Source organism: Bufo gargarizans, chromosome 8, assembly GCF_014858855.1.
Source record: "Bufo gargarizans isolate SCDJY-AF-19 chromosome 8, ASM1485885v1, whole genome shotgun sequence".
Lineage (NCBI taxonomy): Eukaryota > Metazoa > Chordata > Amphibia > Anura > Bufonidae > Bufo > Bufo gargarizans.
Genome location: NC_058087.1, coordinates 20,265,368 through 20,286,689, shown reverse-complemented (window position 1 = coordinate 20,286,689; position 21,322 = coordinate 20,265,368). Strand labels below are relative to the sequence as shown.

The window sequence follows — 21,322 nt, the reverse complement described above, 5'->3', positions numbered from 1 at the left end:
TAGAGGGCAGCGGCAGAAAGGCAGTGGCAGGGGATTGGTGAGGTAATGCTCTTTTTTTTTAATTGTTAACCCACCCATGTATGTGGTGACAAATTCCCTTTAAAGTCCAGCTGATCGTTTGGAATGTTCTATAATCAATTTTAAATTACAATTTTCCAAATTATGCAAACAGAAAGGTCAAGTTTAGTGCAAAAAATAATGACTTATTAATAATAATTTATGGTGCTTTTTCTTTGAAGTAACTGAATGCCAGTCGCAGACCTGGATTAAGACGTTAACTAACAAATGGTAGTGAATTGATTAGCCAATTGGGGCCATCTAAGGAACATTATCAGGGTAATTTGCTACATTCGATATTGATTTGGTTGCTAATAGACCAACAGTCAAGAGGCAGTGCTTAGCTTCATGAATTGTCTTTTGAGTGCTATGAGTGAGGGCTACTAGTTTACACTACACATCACTTAAGGCTCCTTTACACGAGACGATGATTGGGGCAATTATCGGGAAGGAGCATTCCTAGGAATACTCCTACCTTGTGTAAGGGTACAGACGATAACTTATTGAACAAGCAAATGCCCATTTATTGGATGAAAGAATCACTGATGGGGACATCTAAATCATTGTTTCTCAGCAGCAATCTGCTGCCCAGAAGCAATGATTCTCTATTGGAATGAAAGATCACAGCAACTCTCACCTCCTCTGAATAGCAAGCAATTATTGGGAACTTGATGCATAGGCCCATGTAAAGGGGTCTTTAGACTTTGTTGCAGCAATTTATCAGGAGAGATAAATCGCTGTGAAATCGCTTATAAGCATATGAGTTCACATTCGAATTGATAACTTGGTAGTTGTTTGTGTGGGACCTAAAGAAGGTCCTGAAGGAGAACCTGTGAACACGTAGAAGCTCCCGTAAAACATCACTACTGAATCTCAAGAGTTGTCTCCAATAGCCTATCCCTTCTCGTACTGTATGCCCAAGTAGGGGTGTTTGTTAAGCTCTAGGTACCCTCCTTAATATTGGAGAGCATCGTTTACCTTGGCTTTTGGGATCTGCTGACCTCGCATGTCAATTGAAGACAACACAAACTGATTGCCTTCAGTAGGTGGCATCTGAATCTTTATTTTCCTGCATTAGCCCCAGCAGATAACATTGTTGGCCCTCCAAGCACAGGCAACCCCTTTAAAGTCAATCTCTTGCCACCTAGCTTTTGCAGGAGATTAGACCAACCAACTTTTGGAAGATTACAGGGAGGATATGACCTTGTCTCCTGTGGTCTTAGCATAAGTAATGAGAAGCTGGTTGGCTCCTCTAAGCTCTGCATCCTGCATGACAAAATAGGTTTAACCCAAGTGAGTAATTTGGAATGTATGGAGCTGGAGTGCAGAGGGTGTCATTATGCCACTGTTCTTAGACAGGTCTGACCAGTAACTCAGAGACTAAGATTTGTAAAGTGGGAAATAATATTTGTACCTTGCTCTTATTTTTAGTTTGTGCTTCACTCTCAGATTCAGAGTCGTCATCATCACTCTCTTCTATGCTTTGGTCATCTTCCTCCAAGTCATCAGAATCACTGCTACTGGCTCCATCACTTGACGTATCGGATGAGGACCCGGAGTCGCTGGAACTGGAACTTTCAACAGTTTTCTTCCTTTGTTTTTGCTGAAGAAAATAATGAAAATAATAAGTGATGTTCTTATCGGAGTTTTTTAACTGCAGTATGCTCATCTTAAAGACTTATTCCCATTGCACACATTTATGAAATATCTATAGGATATACCACACATCTGATCAGTACAGGTTGCACTTCGGGGACCCATGCCCATGTTGAACCTCATCCAGTCTTGTCCAGTCACAGAATGAATGGAAAGGTGGCTCTCTCCAGTCACATCCCCGGGAGTTAGGGTATGTTCACATATGAAGCAGAAGATGTGGCAGGCTGTTGTGGCAGCGAGCAGCCTGATGGATTTCACCTGATCCGGCATTGCCTGATTCCACAGTTCATTGCCGGACCCCCATTGACTATCATGGGGTTTGGCGGCGATCCTGCCGCTTGCTGGCATAAATGCTTTTCCTCATACATGGCCCTCTTTATTAATTGCACCATAAATGCAAATGGTACATGGCTTGCCAAGGAGGAGGCAACCACTAAACTTTCCTCAGGAGGAGTTCTACTCACCGCTCTGAGTCTCTTGACTCTTCAGAGTCAGAGTGGTCTTTCTTCAGCTTGGTCTCATGACATATGCCTTATCGCTGTACAAAATTATTTTTATGACATGGCGCCATGCCCAATTTCAATGCAAATCAATGACATACACTGAGACCTACACTGTTATGAATGAGTTTCCTTATTTTCCATAGATTTCTAAAGGATTGACAACTTTTTAAAACCAGTACATTCTAATGTCTGAATATAGCCATACAGAAAGTTTTTGGCTAACTCTTGTAAAACACCATGATAGTCTACATGACAATAGGGGAAAAGTTTTAAGCAAATTGTATGTTCCACCCATTTTCAACCCAAGGATGGTTGCATGATATCTAAGAGCACTTTTTCTGAGGCACACCACGGTGAAGGGCTATGGCTGTCTTTCCTTTGTGGCACTCTCCATAGAATATTATCACTCATGTCATCACCTCTTAGGCCAAGTTCACACTTCAGTTATTTCCATCAGTTATTGTTAGCCAAAGCCAGTAGTGAAGCCTACACAGAGATCAGGTGTTATGTAAAGACCTGCACCTATTCTGTGTTTTTTGACCCACACCTGTTTTTGGCTCACAATAACTGATCTAAATAACTGTCCAAATAACTGAAGTGTGAATCTAGGCCTTACAGAAACATATTTTGTGTATTTCCGGTGAGCAGACCAAACCTTATCTTTATTCTTTTCACTTCTGCCATCAGATTTGCTTTGCTCCTGGCTGCTTGCACGGCTCCCCGCTCCGGAGCTTGCAATCTTCACCTGTCCTGGACTATTAGTGGTAGTGGTTGATAACACAGAGGTGTAGTTACTGGTCACTAGTGTGGGGCTGGCTCCATTAACAGATCCATTCATACCTGTAACTATAAAGAAAACTAGTTACGATACAGATAAAACCTACAAACGAAGGCATCATGCACACATTTTCAGTCTGCCTCCCAATGCGCATTTTTTACGGATCAGATGCGGACCCACTCATTTTAATGGAGCTGCAAAAGATGTGGACAGCACACATGTCCTAGTCTTGTCTCTTTTGCGGACAAGAATAGGCATTTTTAACATAGTGCTGGACCTGCAGAAGGGGAAAAGCGGGATGCACACAGACGGTATCCTCAAAAATGGATATGGTCATGTGCATGAGGCCTTAAGAAATGGGAACATACTGTAAAACAGAAAATAAAAAAAGCTACATAAAAGAACGAGAAATATACTGAGTGCAATTACATGTACATTCTGCTGTGTAAAGAAATAAATAAAATGTACCCAAGACAAATACTAATTACATACATCTAGCTTAACTAATAACTGTAATTAGCATAGTAACAAGTGGCTGATGGATCAGTGATAACTGTAATTATAATGAAGGTTTATTTTATTAAAACCCCCACATCATCAAGTCCAAGGATTAACACAGAGTCTCCACCCAACCAAGACACTTGCACATATCACACCGTACCCTTCTCGGTTCCTCCACGGTTGTTCTTCCCAGCACCTCGCAGATGAAAGGAGGAGTCATGATTCTGGGATGGGGGAGTAAATATGGGTGGGATTCCAAGCAACGGGGGGAAGAAAGCAGCGCGGGTGTGCGGATCTGTCGCTCTCCACCATTCTGCACCTCGGTAAAAGGGAACTCTTGTGGTTACATGTATCACATGGAAATCATAGGCAGTGCATAAGTGATTTCAAATATACCATGAAGCTGATAGAGCCTCACTGGACCCTTCACTGTAGAGAAACAAGGCAGCCATTTTGCAATACAGAGAATAAAAAAAACACTTATAACATGTGATAATGATAACCTGCCCTGAATAAGCACAGTTAGCATATGGCAGACTTGGGGTTGTTGATGGTGCAGTAATTAGATGAAGCTACTGTAGAAGTAACAAGCAATATGGTGGCCCTAGGACCTGCATGACTTTGATAGCAGCAAGTTAAGGCCCTGCTTGCTCTGCTTATACCCAGCCTGTGCTGGTAAGGATTCCCATGGCCGGACCCTCACCAGTGGATGACATGAAAGAGGAGGCCTCATTGCAAAGATCAAAATAGTGTCGGGACAAAACCACTTGGCCAATTTCCCACCACCTTGTTCACTGCAAACAATTCATAGCCACCCATGTAAGCACAGTGGATGAGACCAACCAGGGATGGACACCCTTTCTCTAAGGTCACCATATGGCAGGACATGGACTACTTCTATGGTAGGTATGTCTTTTGATACCACTGATTGCTCTTTTATGACATCGATACCTGGCTATTATGTTAAAACCCAAATTTGTAAAAAAAAACACATATAGCTAAGGCCTGATTATTATAGCACTGTGGCCTACAGAAACCAATCCAAAAAACTTCTAGGGCCCATTACTTTATCCTCAAGCAAGGACTAAAAGACAAGCAAGTAAGAAAATCCACACAAAGCGGGTTGTGATGACTTGGCATGTTTTATTTTATTATTACATCAAAGTAGGTTTCCTGCTGATATTCCAGGAATGGATGCATTATAACGGCTCGTGATTTGTGACACCCTAATAGAGCCTGAGTGCTTTTCTATGCAGAATCTGGACAGAGAGATCACAATTTCCATAATAATTTTTTTGTGTGTGCGCTAAAATAGGCCGGCAATGACTGACGATCAGGGCTGGGGTGTTACACAAGACACCTCTGAGGCTTTCTGTACATATAAAGGAGGAGAACAGTATAGCGCATAGATTCTGCCACTGTACAAAGCCTATTAGTATGAGGCTGTAGATTACACTATATACAATGGCTCCCTAAAGGGTAGTACATACTCAATGATTTCAAATGTCTTTGGAGAACGGCGGTAACAAGTACCATTCATTTTCTCCAAAGAGGACGAAATAAGTAGCAACAACAGCTGGAGATTTGATAGCTTCAGAGATTGTGTGTGTAAAACCTCTGGGGTGCCCGCGGCACAACATAATATGCCCTCCGAGGTAGAACAACATCTCCGTGTATAACTAAACTTTCTTATATAACTTATCAAACTAAAATAAGCTGTCTCAGAGGATGCAAGAAAAAGACTTCTCCTGGGTAAGCGATACTAAAATTTTCATGCTTCTTACAAGGTTCAAGACGACTTCTCATGCCGAATAGGAAGGATATTTTTAGGACGTCGGCTTCGATTTGCAGGAATCTGCTAATCAAAATGTTCTCATGTGAGGCAAATAATACTTTCTCTTAATTCTACTTATCCCTTTCGTACTAAATCTACAGAATCCTAGTTAGTCATTCCTTACATTGATATATATATATATATATATATATATATATCAATTTATGACCCATTGCAGCCGCCTTAGGGATTGTGTTGTAGATTCGGAAGATTTACCATTCAGCGGTTTCAGAAAGTCATATCAGCCGTCACCCAGCTTTTACCCCTGACCTCTCAAAATTTGACCTACCTAACAAGCAGAAAGGGTACCTCACCAGTAGGTTAAAGGGGTTTTCCCATCTCAGACAATGGGCGGTGTAACACCCCAGAGTGGTGTTACCACTCATTCACCTTGCTACTGTCTTTATTGGTCTAACCTCATGTCATCTGGTGCATTTTATTCCAGGTCCTCCACAATGTGCATTCCTAATCTGTTGGTAACTGTTATGTTCAAATGCGGCAGGTGGCAGCAAATATGGCAGAGATCTCTTAGATAGAATGGAACCTTCCATTCCATTCTAACCCCCATCTGGAGAGAAGTGGGCGAGTCCCACTTCCTGCAGGAAGTGTGGAGACCAGTTCTAGTCAGTCTATCTTGGCTGGCTTGGGCACGTCCAGCAGAGATGTGCCCCGGTACGCCTCTCCCCTAGCAAGGGGGTTTGCTAGGGGAGAGGCGTACCGGGGCACATCTCTGCTGGACGTGCCCAAGCCAGCCAGAGCACCCTCAGCTCTGCTGGCCATAGAGGCCAAAGCTTAGAGCCTCAGGAGCCAGGAGGAAAGTTCCCTGGCCTAATCTAGAGACATATATAACCGATTGAAGGAGTAAGGTAAGTAAATATAATTTAATTTAGAAAAAATATATACTACAATAGTACAAAAATACTCAATTTTATTAAGAAAATCACAAAAGACACATGATCAGCACTGGTCACAAATAAGACAATACATACAGGTTACAATACATGTTAAAAACCAAGTGAACCGATGGTGGGCTGCCAATACATATATCTAAGGTAAAGTGCGAGTGCATAATTGTACCCAAAAGGTCATAAGTAGTGGACATGTAGTATCCAAAAGCTGTAGCTATTAGACACCACAAATATCCACATGTATATATGTGTCAAAATTTGCCACAAGCCGGTGTAAATGTATACACCAATAGGGTAAATAGGGTAAATCTAGGATCTCGAGGAGGCGATCTCTTCAGACGACTTGAACAAGTGGAAAGTAAATGGATAATTAAACTGCAAACCCAGGTGCCATATGGGTTGAATGACAAGGTGCCTTTTGCATCTTTCTTGTGATGCCTCCTCCTTGAATCTCCGTGATCTGTCCAGGTTTCTTTTTGTTTATGTGTATGGCGATGATTGTAGGGCACTCATCAATGGGTGCTGGATAGGATGGGTGATTTTTCTATGCATATAGAGGCTCGGGGTGTGAGAATTGGCCGCATGATACCTTTAGTGTGACTGGGGATGTGATCAGTCTGAACATCGGCTATATCGGTGTACAGGTGATTGGTGCTTGGATAGGGGTGTATGCGAAATACTCACGGCTTGGTAGGGCATATCCTCATTTGTTCTTTCCTTATGTTTGAACAATTTGGGATACTTATATATAATTTTGATTCACGGCATATAGCCAATTATATGTAATGGTGACACTTTAGTTACTATTAACATGTAGAATTGACGTAACTTATATTGGTATTCATTCACTTTATTTTGTTTCTTGTCTTATACATTTAACAATTCTCTTTTTCAGCACTTCACTTTGCACTATGAGGCTTCTGATTTGGGAGACCTTATTACTACTTACTCCTACCATGGCTAATTATGTATGTCAGAAAAAGAGGTCGATAGGAATAATAACGCCTAATATCCTCCTAATTTGTAGTTTAAGGCCCCCCACTTCAGTCCGAGTGACAACATTGTTTTTGTCAAATTATGGCCTTAGTATATTGTAAAACTAATTATTATGACAATTAGCTTGTAATTTTTTGTCTTCATATATAATAATTTCTCATCACTTGCTTTTCACAGCATTTGGCATAGGCCTGGTCCTTGCCCTCTCCTGCGCATGCGTCACCACCATAGTATAACATATCGAACTAAATGTTACTCGATGTGTATGACTATTGTGGTCAGATGTACAATATCTGTTTAGTGCAAGTGCACTTCGGGTATTGTCGCCTGACAAACATATATATATATATATGCATATACATTGAAGTTGAATTGAGATGAGGTTCTGTGCACGTGTATATACACATTGATAGACTGACAAATATTGGATGTGGATTGTCAGTATATATGTGTTCATGCCTCAGGATAACAACTGTGCCTGTTATAGTAACAACTGTGCCTATTATGGTGTATATATGATAAGATGTCATTATTTCATGTAAAACAATCTGATTTTCTGATATATCTGTATGGTATGTCATGTGCCCTTATCTAATATGGCGGAATAGGGATGTTTGGTGATCTGTGCATGCGCCGCGTTCGTGTGCCGCCGGCCGCTCCAGAGTGACGCGTGTCGCACAGGATGTGTGTGACTGCCTTCCTCTGGACCGGCGCGGCGTCACCGGATGTGGTGGCATGCGGCTGAGGGGCCAGGCTCCAGCAAAGTCCGCCATGTGATAATACCCAGGTGAGCCCCAAATGCAATTAAACACTAGTCCAACAACCAATCAAATGTATCCACCTGACCTATTTATGGATGACCCTCCTCTTTGCCAACCAATACCCCTTGAAAAAGCTGTACGCGAAACGTGCGTTGGGGAGTGGACCGGTGGTATTGCTGCACGATACAATTGAATCAATTGGTCAGTATATACAATAGTTTCCATCATGTGTCAAATACAATTGTGATTTTTGGTATTGCCCTAATCTTGATAACTTTTGGTGTATACATTTACACCGGCTTGTGGCAAATTTTGACACATATATACATGTGGATATTTGTGGTGTCTAATAGCTACAGCTTTTGGATACTACATGTCCACTACTTATGACCTTTTGGGTACAATTATGCACTCGCACTTTACCTTAGATATATGTATTGGCAGCCCACCATCGGTTCACTTGGTTTTTAACATGTATTGTAACCTGTATGTATTGTCTTATTTGTGACCAGTGCTGATCATATGTCTTTTGTGATTTTCTTAATAAAATTGAGTATTTTTGTACTATTGTAGTATATATTTTTTCTAAATTAAATTATATTTACTTACCTTACTCCTTCAATCGGTTATATATATTCTAATTAGGGGTAAGCCCGCAATCTTGTTAGGGCTATATATAGGTTTTTCTAATCTAGAGACAGACCATACAAAGAGAAGTGCAGCATACAAGAAGAAGCGAAGTTATACAGTCAGCTTCTTAGTACAGCAGATCCAGAGAGAAACAGATGTAGCAGAGTTGCGTTTGCCTGCCAGTTTAATGCTAAAGCCTGCTGGGACCAAGACAAAGTCCGTAAACCGTTTTGGAGAACGTTTACTCAAGTAAAGCTGCTGTTCAACTACATACAAGGTCTGGACTCAATCTTTCTTTCAAATCCCTCAGCTATTCCCCCTATTTTTTGCTTCGGAGCCAAAGCCTGAAGTCCAGCCATATCCAGGTAGGAGCACCGTGATACATAAAAATACATTTTAGGCCACAACATACCACTTGGAATTTCCTACACCTGGGACGCGTTTTTATATAGAGGGCCCAAGGGAGAGGCCGCCCGTTGCAGGGGCATATCACTAAGATTTGCCCGCATTGTCTGATAGGTGTGGGTCCCCCCAACGAGAACGGAGCAGGAAGAGCTTTGGCTGGAGGTCCCCGGATTTCCCAGGATCCGTCCACCACCAAGCACTGCTCCCATAGAAGTGAATGGGAGCGCACCGCGCACATGTGGCGCCTGCTCCCGTTCATTTCTATGAGAAAGACGGAAATAGCCAAGCCAGTGCTCGGCTATTTTTGGTGGCCCCATAGAAATGAATAGAGGCTGGCTGCGCATGCGCAGTGCGCCCTCCATTCATTTCCCCGCTCCGTTCTCATTGTAGGTGCGGGTCCTAGAGGTGGACAATAGGGGGATATCCTAGTGATATGCCTCCATTGTCTGAGATGGCAAAACCCCTTTAAACAATGTAGGGAGCATAGGCTTCGCTACAGGGGGGCAAGGGGGGCATATCCCCTAGGTTATTCCTTGCCCCCCCCCCCCCTGCTGATTCCCCTTTAAAATGCTGGCTGTCGCCGCCGCTAGTACAGCGGCGATCTGTCAGTTTTGCCAAACTGAAAGTACTGCCCATGCTGCCCACCCGCTTTAGTACGGGCTCCTTGGCAGCCAAGTGAATCTTCCCCCGCCCACCTCAGCTGCTATTGGCTGGGAGGGAAAGGGCAGCACTGCCATTGGCAGGGCCTGCAGAGGCAGAAAAGAATGCGGCTTGGGGATTTAACTAGCGCACCTAGCGCACCTTGCGTTACAAGCACCCACAAGCACGTGTGAGAAAAATCAGCATGTTTGGTACCCAGACCCGAACCCGGACTTCTTCATAGAAGTTCGGGTTTGGGATCGGTGTTGTGTAGATTTTATTATTTTCCCTTATAACATGGTTATAAGGGAAAATAATAGCATTCTGAATACAGAATGCTAATTAAATTAGGGATGGAGGGGTTTAAAAAATAAAATAAAAATTAAACTCACCTCATCCATTTGTTCGAGCAGCCCGGCTTTCTTCTTCTTTGAGGACCTGGGACAAAAAGGATCTTTGGTGACGTCACTGCGCTCATCACATGGTCCGTCACATGGGGCATCACCATGGTGATGGACTATTTGATGAGCGCAGTGACGTCACCAAAGGTCCTTTTCCTCCCAGGTCCTCAAAGAAGAAGAAAGAAGACAAGCCGGGCTGCGCGAACAAGTGGATGAGGTGAGTTTAATTATTTTTTTTATTTTTTTTAACCCCTCCATCCCTAATTTACTTAGCATTCTGTATGAAGAATGCTATTTTTTTCCCTTATAACCATGTTATAAGGGAAAATAATAAAGATCGGGTCCCCATCCCGATCGTCTCCAAGCAACCATGCGTGAAAATCACACCGCATCCGCACTTTCACACAGCCCCATTCATTTCTATTAAAAAAAAGCACAATATAGAGCATGCTGCGATTTTCACGCAACGCACAAGTGATGCATGAAAATCACCGCTCATGTGCACAGCCCCATTGGAGTGAATGGGTCCGGATTCAGTGCGGGTGTGATGCGTTCACCTCACGCATTGCACCCGGGCGGAATTCTCGCCCATGTGAAAGGGGCCTAAAGAAAAGTTTTCGAGAGGGTTTCTCTCTTTCTCAGGTCTGAAGCAATACCGAGGAAGAAAGGAAAACTCTTGAAAGCTTGTCTTTTAAGTATTAGGTTAGTACAATAAAAAGGTCTCCCTGCATACCGCAATACTCTCCTATTTTGTAATCTTATTTATATATACTTATTTCATTTTTTTCAGTAGTGGTGAAAATTATTAGTGCCCCCCCATTTTTTACTGTGGTATCTTATGTGCCCCCCGCCCCCCCTATAAATTGTTCCTAGAGTCGCCACTGGTAGGGAGTCATAACAGGCAAAAAAATATTTTTTTCTTATATAAAGTCAAGAAGACCTGACTCAGCAGTTGCAGAAGTCTTATTATTACAGCAGCAATTGACTTTCATTTGAAAGCTTCTGTACTGCTATACGGGGTAGACTGAGAGTAGTCTGGGTCCTTGGAAAAAAGAGCAATTGGTTCCTATTGGGGGCCCTGAATTTAAAGTTAAATGTGCGCTGATGGTCTATGGGCTCCCTGGCACTTATAGCCTATGGTACAATTTGACCATTTTGTGCTTAGGTTTTAAGACGGACATACACATAAAAGCCATAATGAATCTGCAGCAAAATCTGTGGCACATTTGCAGCAAACAACAAATTTGCTTATCTATGTATACATAGGAGTATGTATACTGGTTGTATAGTATGTATACTATGCTGGAATCTGAAAGAGCTTGGTGACAACATCTGTGGGATGCAATACAAGAACTGAATATGGGGCACAGAGGTTTATCGGCATGCTACAAGGATGATGACAATAAAGAGCAGGAACACAACAGGGTTATATATGATTGCCTCGTGGTGACCGGCAATTGCTCTGCAGGCGCTCATTTAAAGAGGACCTTTCATCGGTCCAAACATTGTGAACTAAGTATCATAACATATACCGCGGCGCCCAGGGATCTCACTGCACTTACTATTATCCCTGGGCGCCGCTCCGTTCTCCCGTTATGCCCTCCGGTATGTTCGGGGACTTGGTTTTAGTAGGCGGAGACTTAGGGGACTTGGTTATAGTAGGCGGAGTCTGCCCTTGTTCTGCTGGGCGTCTTCTTCTCCCAGGCTGTGAGCTCTGCGATGCGATTGGCCAGCGCTACAGCCTGGGAGAAGGAGACGCCCAGCAGAACAAGGGCAGACTCCGCCTACTATAACCAAGTGACCGAAAATACCTGAGGGCATAGCGGGAGAACGGAGCGGTGCCCAGGGATAATAGTAAGTGCAATGAGATCCCTGGGCGCCGCTGTATATGTTATGATACTTAGTTCACAATGTTTGGAACGATGAAAGGTCCTCTTTAAAATCAGAACTGCAGGACCTGAAAGCATCAACTACTTGTGTTGTTTTATGTCCTATGTCCGCAGATTAACAAAGCCGACTAAGCAGCTAAACTATATTCAGAGAGGTAAGTATGTAATTCAGGTAAGTGCAAGAAATCAAAGGAGATAATACACATGACAAATACAATGTGATAGTAATAACAGCAGCATGTTAGGGCTCATTCAGACAGCCGTAAGTGTTTTGCGCTCTGCAAATTGCGGATCCGCAAAACACAGACACAGATGGCCAGCGCTATATAGAAATGCCTATTCTTGTCCGCGACATGCTCTATATTATTTGCAGGGCCGTGGAACGGAATGGTGTGCTGTCCGCATCTTTTGTAGCCCCATTGAAATGAATGGGTCCGCACCTGTTCTGCAAAATTGCGGAACGGATGTGGACCCGTACATACGGCTGTCTGAATGAGCCCTTACTCAACAATTTAGCAGGATTAACCCATAAAAAAATAAATTTAAGGGTTTGTCCAAGTTATTTTCAAAATCTTCCCTATTCCAGCAAAGGCTATAAAGTAAATAATCACCTCTATACTGTTCCATATTATGACCATCTAGGCACCGCATGTGCTATCTTGTGGTGACTCCGTGGGGTACTGTATTCTCCCCAGAAGCAATGCTCCCAAGGCAGAATATCTTTGTAAGGCTGCTTTAAGACAACATGATACAAGTGCTTTTTTCTGGCCATTTTACAAACTTAATACTTCCCATGGTTCATCAGAACAAGAGTTAGCACCTATGATAAGCTAACTCCAGGTCCGGTGAACTGTGAGAGTACCGAAGTGTTGTCCCCTTAATAACCTGCTCCCCCTCCCTGCATAATGACCTATGCGCAGGTCACAGAGCATTCCCACAACATTCTCCCATAGAAGTCAACGAGCACCTGCACAGCACGGTGGTGCAGCGCTCGGGTCCTAGGGTCGAATCCAACCATGTACAACATCTGCATGGAGTTTGTATGTTCTCCCCATGGGTTTCCTCCAGGGTTCTCCGGTTTCCTACCACACTCCAAAGACACACTGATAGGGAACTTAGATTGTGAGCCCCATTGGGGACAGCTGTGATGCTAATGTCTGTAAAGTGCTGCAGAATATAACAGCGCTATATAAGTGCGTAAAATAAGTAAATAAATAAACGCCTAAAAACAGATTAGGAAAAAGTAGTAAAAAGTATAATAGTAAAAGATATTGCTGATACTATTCCTTTTAAGGGAGCTGTAATAGCAGGAGTATTCGTCACCCAGCTTACCAGAGACAGATGATGACATTAAGAAACAGCAGATGTGACAGCAGATGACTCATGGGCTTTATTTTAGGTGTAAATTTGCTTTAAAGGTGTATTCTAACCATCTTCCCAAGGATAAGGGTAAAAATATTATATCAATTATGGTCTGACCACTGGGATTCTTATATGCGATGGATATGGAGGGACCCCTGCTCCCCCCTTCACGACAGCTGTATTAGGGAAGAGATGTATCTAGTAGTAGCGGAGAATTCACACTGCTCCTGCATACAGCTCTACAGGGAGTTCAGAAACAGCCACGTTATATGTTAATGGCTGGAGTACCCCTTTGCTTATCTAGACCACCAGAGGTTACAAAAAAGTGTTGGTATTATTATATACCATGATATTGAGCGATATTATATACTAAAAAGTTTAGTTTCAGTATTTACCTGGGAAAGGTGCTAACTGGGGATGTGCTGCTAAGGCTGTGGGTACACCAAGCGTTCCCAAACCACCAAATTCGGAATGTCCTGAGCTGGCTGCGTGCAGGCCGAAAACTGGGTGGCTGATCATTGGAAAGGCACTGGACAGATTGAATGGTTGATCTCCAGAAGCTCTGAACAAGTGTCCTAGAAAAGCAGAGAGAAATACACCCATTAATGAATATAGTCGCACACAAGTAAATACATTTAAGCCCATCTCCACCATGGCTACCAAGTCCAGCCATCTCGATAGTCAACATACACATAGGCATTACTTCCAACTAACAGGGAAATTGCCAGTTTAAAAAAGTTCTATTAGAAAAGTATGTTTGTTTTTTTTCCCAGAAACAGCGCCACTCTTGTTTGTGGGTTGTGACTGGGATTGCTGCTTAGGCCCTTTCAAAAACAGATGGTTTTCCTAATCTCTTACAACTCCATTATTCTTTAATCCCTCAACTTGAATTCCGCTTTAATAGTGAATTAAATGGGTCTCATCACAGACAACCTCTTTAATCTGAGTGAGATCCCAGGTAAACAGCCGATTTTGCCAGGGAAAGCGGTTGCTCATTTCCCCTGCAGCGGCCTCTACAGGAGAAATATAGTATTACATGTGGCCATTCAAAGGAAATGCATGAGTCCACCACTGAAAAAACCAAGGACTCCATTCCATGACGCTATTATGCACTAAGAGTATGAACAATGGAAAACCCCTGTAATAAATAGATTTTTACTGCTAAAAAAAATATTTTGCCAGCAGAACCTGCCTAACTCCCCGATAGTGTCCATCATATTTTTATTTCTTACCGAGTAGAAGCAGTACAAACCCAGACACTACTCGTGCAGAAAGATTTTTCCACCTTTTCCTATGTGCAACATTACAAAATAGGGATTCGATACTTAAGAACACAGGGATGTAATCTACAGATTTAATAGGATTAAACATTCATTGTCTTGAATGCGTGCCAAGTGTGCTGAGGTTATAGTTTATTATACAATGTGCCAGATAAGCATGCTGGGAATTGAAGCTCATTGTCTAAAATGCGAAGGAAAATGCTTGCATGGCAGGCTGAAAGGAGCAGGCTAAGAAGAGCTGTAGGCTACTCATATTTTGCTTTATATTCTATATACCATTTTGCAGAAACCAATGAGTTTCCTGCTTTTGGGGGATTATGATGAAACCTCTTGGTAACCTACAAACAGGAACTAGCATGCTGGGACCTGTTGTTCCCTAGCGTATGGCGAGCCGCTCAGAGGCATGCCTTGTAGCTTCTGAACTCCGGTCTACAAGCTCTTGTATATACTTGGATCTACCACCTATGGGGTAATTTATTAAGACCAGCATTTTAGACACCTGTCTTACTATCCCATATAGCTGGCGGTGGATCCGCCGAAGTTATGAAGAGGCGCCGGCCTCTACTTAACTTCGGCGTATCCAGCGCCGATCCAAATGTAAGCCAGCTTCCTTGCTGGCTTACATTTAGACAATTTTTTTACTCCAAAAACAGGCATAGAAAATAATGAATGAGACAGGCCTTCCGGCCCGTCCCTTTGTTGTCCACGTCTCGTCCACTTTTTTAGACCCGGCTTGAGCGTAGAAAAGTCGCAGAATAATCTTTTGAGCCGCAATCTGCACTAGAAATACGCCTAATATAGGCGTATTTCTGATAGTAAATGACCCCCTATGTTCACACTTGCAAGGTCTGTCATAGGATGGATACTACCATGGATAATTCCAGCATGGTGTCTATCTATTGCTTTGAATGGGAACTGTGATGGAGCCTCCAACACAGATGTGAAGAGAGACGAATTAATAACTTGTCGAAAGTAGCACAAACGGAATAATATTACAAACTGATAAACTAAAAAGTAAACTAAAAAGTATAACACTACCATGCAGAGCAGCATCACTTTGTATCGGATCTATAGAAAATAGACAGATAGTCAGCACCTTCTGATACTTCTGTTCTCTTATGTGAGAGCTGCAAACACCTCAGCTGAAACCGGGGCAACCCATTGTTAAGGTGGTTGCCCTAGTGCCAGTTCCATTGCCCATCACGGCCAGCTAAAAAGTTTCAACTTCATGAACTGTCCACATCAGTGCCGGCTGCAGTAGCCCCATAAGTGCCAGCCTATGGTACCCCAATAACTGCCGCGCACTGAACCTTCTATAGGTGCCACCATCAGAGGGACTGTAATAGAGCAAGATACCATTTTACTGACGTCTTCCGTGGTCCTGTGATCAGTGCTAATGCCTGAAGCTCAGCGATGACTGGCTGAATTGAGGAAAAGTGGTATCACTTGATTTTGTCATTACAGACTAGGCAAAATTGGTGTTGCGCTTTACGAGTAGGTACAGTGAGGGTCTGCAAAAATTGGTATTGCCCCAAATCTGTTCGCAGAGGCGTCATCTGAAACATATTCGTTCACACCCTCCACAATGTGGCAACTCAGAAAGACTAAAGACAAAAATCTGTGTTCTTGTTCTTTTCCTTTTTTTTTTTTTTTGCTTGTCTTTTTCTGTTAATTCACGGCAGCTTTCATAGCATGTCTAGACAAAAGGTCTTTGCATCGGCTGAATCCTTACAGAACAACAACACTAATTATTCCATGGACTCTTAATACTTCTGTCCATCTGCCCACGGTGTAGAGCATTACAGATAATGCTAGTTATTGTGGTGACAAAGAAAATGCCTACTTAACTTTCATAGCAATTAGCTTTCATCTTAGCTGTATTCCTGTAAAGCGCTCTCCCTCTCCTGCTATAATTTATAGTTTGCAAAATAGATAAAACATCCCCAGGAAATGGAACGATAAGACAACACAGCAAAAATATTGTTTCAGCAAGATGCTACGCAGCAAAACAGAGAGTGCTGAGTATTCTGCAGGTATAATAAAATCAGTGGATTAGTTACACTAAATATAATCCCCAAAACATGCAAAACAACAAGACAGATGGGAATACTACATCGATACTGTTGTATCTTAATCCCCCCAAAATTTTGAAAGAGCAGTGGTAGACAGTAGTCCAGCTTTAGGATAATAGGTAGGGATGAGCGAATCGAATTCAGATGAAGCATCCGAAGTCGATACGCTCATCCCTAATTATAGGCAGTGATGGCCAGCTCGCATTGTTCACCCGCTAACATATGCGGGCTGCCATCTTTTCTCACAAGTCCGGCGAGGCACAGGTAAGCCCTTACCTGTGCCTGTGCCACGAGCTGGTCTGAAAACAAATGCGGTCCACAGGAGCAGGCAGTTCTGAGAACAGCCCGATGAAGGCCCCCGGTGGCTGTTCTCGGAACTGCCTGCTCCCGCTGACCGCACTTGTTTTCAGACCTGGCTCGCGGCACAGGCACAGGTAAGGGCTTACCTGTGCCTCGCCGGACTTGTGAAAAAAGATGGCAGCCCGCATATGTTCGCGGGCGAACAATGCGAACTGGCCATCACTGATGATAGGTAATACAAAACTTACCAATGCAATGATAAAAAAAATATTGCAGCTCACGCTAATTCATTTGATGAAGATGAGCTGCAATAGCAAACATAGCCCATGGACAAGAGTGCCGCAGGTCCTGGAAAAGAAAACAAAGCAGAGCGCTTGCTATTGGCACAATGGTAGTTTAGTTATTAGTCCTGTTGTAGCGTTAGGCTAGTTTCAAACTAGCGCTAAAATCGTCCAGCAGAGGAACAGCATGCCATAATTCATTGCATCGGCATAGCTGGAAACTGCCGGAGCACCGCCAGGCCCCTTTTACTATAATGGGATCCAGCCCGTTTCCGGCATAAGTGCAAGTAGCATTTTTTGTCCAGCTGAATCCTGGCACTAATGCCAGAAACAGGCCGGATATCTGGCACTATGCCGGAGGATAAGAGGAACTGTGGTGGACTACGCCAAATCCAGCATTGCCGGATTCTCTAGTTCACTGCCAGTTCCCCATTGACTGTAATTAAGTACAGTGGTGATCCAGCCACTTTCCAGCATAAAATGCCGTGTTTCGGCCAGACAAAAAACATTGCATTCCATGGACAAAAGCATTTGTGCCGGATCTGCTTGACGGAGATGTGAATGAGGCCTTAGGGGACATTATCCCCTATCCCCTGAGGATAGGGGATAAGCTGATATCTTTACAGAGAATGTGTCATCAGAAAATGACCTATTGTTTAAATCACGTTTTTAGGTTTATGTTAACATATTATTTAAGAAGATGTTATTTTTAATTTTCCATGTCACTATCTATAATTAAACAAAAACCATAAAATCCTTCAGTTTCCCCACTGGCCACTAAGCCTAATAATTGGCGCCACTTCTTGGTTTGTACAGATCACTTTACTGCAGTTACCTGCTTATCTGTCATTCTAATCCTGCCTGTAATGATATCACCTCTGTGTATAGATGAGGCTACTTTCACACCTGCGTTCGGGGCGGATCCGTCTTGTATCTGCACAGACGGATCCGCACCGATATTGCAAACGCTTGAATCCGTTAAGAATGGATCCATTTGCATTATTCTTTAAAAAAAAATATAAACTAAGTCAAAACGGATCCGTCCTGACTTACTTTGAAAGTCAATGGGAGGCGGATCCGTTTTCAATTGCACCATATTGTGTCAGGGAAAACGGATCCGTCCCATTGACTTACATTGTAAGTCAGGACTGATCCGTTTGGCTCCGCATCGTCAGGCGGACACCAAAACGCTGCAAGCTGCGTTTTAGTGTCCGCCTCAAAAGCGGAACGGAGACCAAACGCAGCTAAATTGATGCATTCTGCACGGATCCTTATCCATTCAGAATGCATTGGGGCTGAACTGATCCGTTTTGAGCCGCTTGTGAGAGCCCTGAAACGAATCTCGCAAGCGGACCCAGAAACGCCAGTGTGAAAGTAGCCTAAGACAGGATCCACTATTCACAATAGGTGAATGACTGATCTTATCTATTCTTCCCTTGTACAATGACCTCTGCACGGGTCACAGAGCATGCTAGAGAACTCTCCCATAGAAGTCACTGCGGTCTCCTCCTGACTATGGGCAATGGGGCTGCCATAAAGCAATTTTGCTAATGCTTTCTAAATGCTGTTAAGAACAGCTCAGGTAATGGCCGCTGTGTTCAAGAAATAAATAAATCTGCAATCAGAAAATAAAAATAGATTTGAAAAAAGGGGATGCGACGCTGTCTGGTTTTATCGAGCAGATAACATTTTTGGTGAGACATTTCCTTTAAATCCAATCAGGCAACATGTGCACGGAATTTGTATGGTTGTGAAGATCTCCAAACGTCTAAATCATTTCTGTGGACACTATGCTAATGCTTTTAAACTGTTCAAACATAATACATTAGCACGATGAACTTCCACAGGAAAATGTTATCCCTTTTGCTGCCTGGGATCAATAGTGAAATGTCTCCCCGATTTCGTTTTCCAAATTGCGAATGAGAAAGTGCAGGGATGGATTGTGGATGGGCCAAAATTCTGCCTTTGAAAAGATGCAGTCAGGGGAAGGTACCTCAAGTGCCTCATGGATGGTAGACCCCTTGGTCTGGTTTATGGGGGTTTCAGGCATCTGGTGGGAAATGCACATAAAGCTAAGCTCGATATGCATGCCTATGGCGTGTTCAGTGGTACTCTAATGTCTTCTTCTACTGAACATTGGAAGACCCTTATGCTTCCCGTTACAGAATGGTTTCTAACATCTTGTGCCTGATATGTCCATGGTATATTTTTATCTACATCAAGAAATGTGTCAATGAAGATAGACAAAAGGTCTAAGGTTAGCCCTCAGAATAATGTCCCAAATGGTCCCAGGGAGTGAAAAAAAGAAGAGGATCCCATTGAGTCAAAACTGAGAACCATGTACTGTGTTAAAACACATTTTTAAAACTTTTTGGTGAAGTTTTTATACTAGTTTTCCATGTCAGTATCATCTAACTTCTCAGTAGTCATCTTATGATCATCACGGGCAGGATTACATTGAAAGGTCACACTAATATTCAGATAACACAGGATCCGCCACTGATAATAGTTTAATGGTCACAGATCCGACCCTCCTGCACAAAGCATGCCCACAACACTTTCTTATATAATTCAGGCATACTGGTCACCCACAGAAAACAGAATAAAAAATCTGTAAATATACACTTTACGCAATAATGAACGAAACAACAGAGAGTGTACACATACGTTTTTAAAGAGGTGTTCTGAGAGTAAAATATGATCGGTGAAGGTCAGACTCCTGGCACCTTTGCAATCTTCTGTTTGACGAGGTTGCGGCCTCTTCCTAGGCCCAGTGAAGTCCCATTCATCAGTCACTTGGCCCATGTGCAGCTCAGTCCTGTTCAAGTGAATGGGCCTGATCTGCAATACCAAGCCCAGCCACTATACAATGTACGGCGCTGTGCTTCATATGCAGTGAGAAGGACATTCAGCATCTTCAAAAAGTGGGTGTATTAGGAGTTGGACCCCCACAATCTAATACTAATTAGCTATCCTGAGGACAAGCCATCAATACTGAACTCCCGGAAAGCCCTTTTAACACAATAATTACGCAACAGGTATTTTTTCACTAGAGGTAATCATTGAAATTATGTTTCTACTCTTCCAAGCAGCGCTTGAGCTAATTAACCTAACTGTATTCTAGTAACACCTCTGATCCTGGAGTCCTTCACACAAACACATACTTGAATGCTCCTTGCCAACATAAGATGCACTTAGGCTTTACTACAAGACTCAGGCTATAGATAGCATTCAAATAAAATGCTTAAAAATATCTACATAAGATTTCTAAACTTGGCATAAGAAAAGTTTTCTCCCCTGGGTCCCCTCCGATCTTCAGAAGCCTGGAGCGCAGAAGACTCTTTAATGTTTCCCCAGGCGCCATGGTTTGTCAACAGCTCGCTTCAGTCAGTTGATTAGGAGGAGTCCGGGGCGATTGGACATCATTGTTTTAGTCCTGGAAAACCCCTTTAAGAGGGCTGTCTGCTTAAGGGATTATCTGAAGCAGAAAAACTTTTGCCTAAAGGCTGGGAGCGTGCTTGAAAATAATAAAATAGCATTAACATTAATGTTTAAGGAGCTGCCAGTCTCTGTGGACTTCCAGGCAGCATCTAAGCCCATGACTACTGCAGCCAATCAATGGCCACAGCAGTGATACTGCCAAGACTGGTGATTGGTTGTCCGTGGTCAATAACCACTGCCTGGAAGTAAGCGGAGTAGGGATGCCACTGGATCTCCAACAACGTAAAACAGTGAGTATATATTATTTTATGAGTATATATTATTTTATTATTTTCAAGTACTCCCAGCCTTTAAGCCACATTTTTCATGAACTGGAAAACCCCTTTCATCCATTTTTCCTACAGGGGTCCCCTAGTTACAGAGTGCCCGCTGCTGGAACCCAAATGATCAGCTGTGATTCTGTGGGGAAACCCTGATGCAAGTGTTCAATTCCTCTGCAGTGCCTCCACAGGGGAAATGAGGCATTACACAGTTCTCATATGTTGGATCCTCCACAGCAAGATCTTTTTAGCAGCTCTTGGCGCTGGCTAACAGATCCTAAAAGAGGGAACTGCTATGTATTAATAAT

At 42.9% G+C, this 21,322-nt stretch overlaps 1 protein-coding gene across 1 annotated transcript in view; it reads right to left on the bottom strand.

Moving 5' to 3' along the window:
* BAZ2B (bromodomain adjacent to zinc finger domain 2B) overlaps positions 1 to 21,322 on the bottom strand; it is a 172,780-nt gene that overhangs the window by 77,380 nt on the left and 74,078 nt on the right. The window contains 4 exon segments of the mRNA XM_044302621.1: positions 1,472 to 1,660; positions 2,872 to 3,056; positions 3,656 to 3,808; positions 13,716 to 13,895. Coding sequence (XP_044158556.1) covers positions 1,472 to 1,660; positions 2,872 to 3,056; positions 3,656 to 3,808; positions 13,716 to 13,895 — 707 coding nt within the window.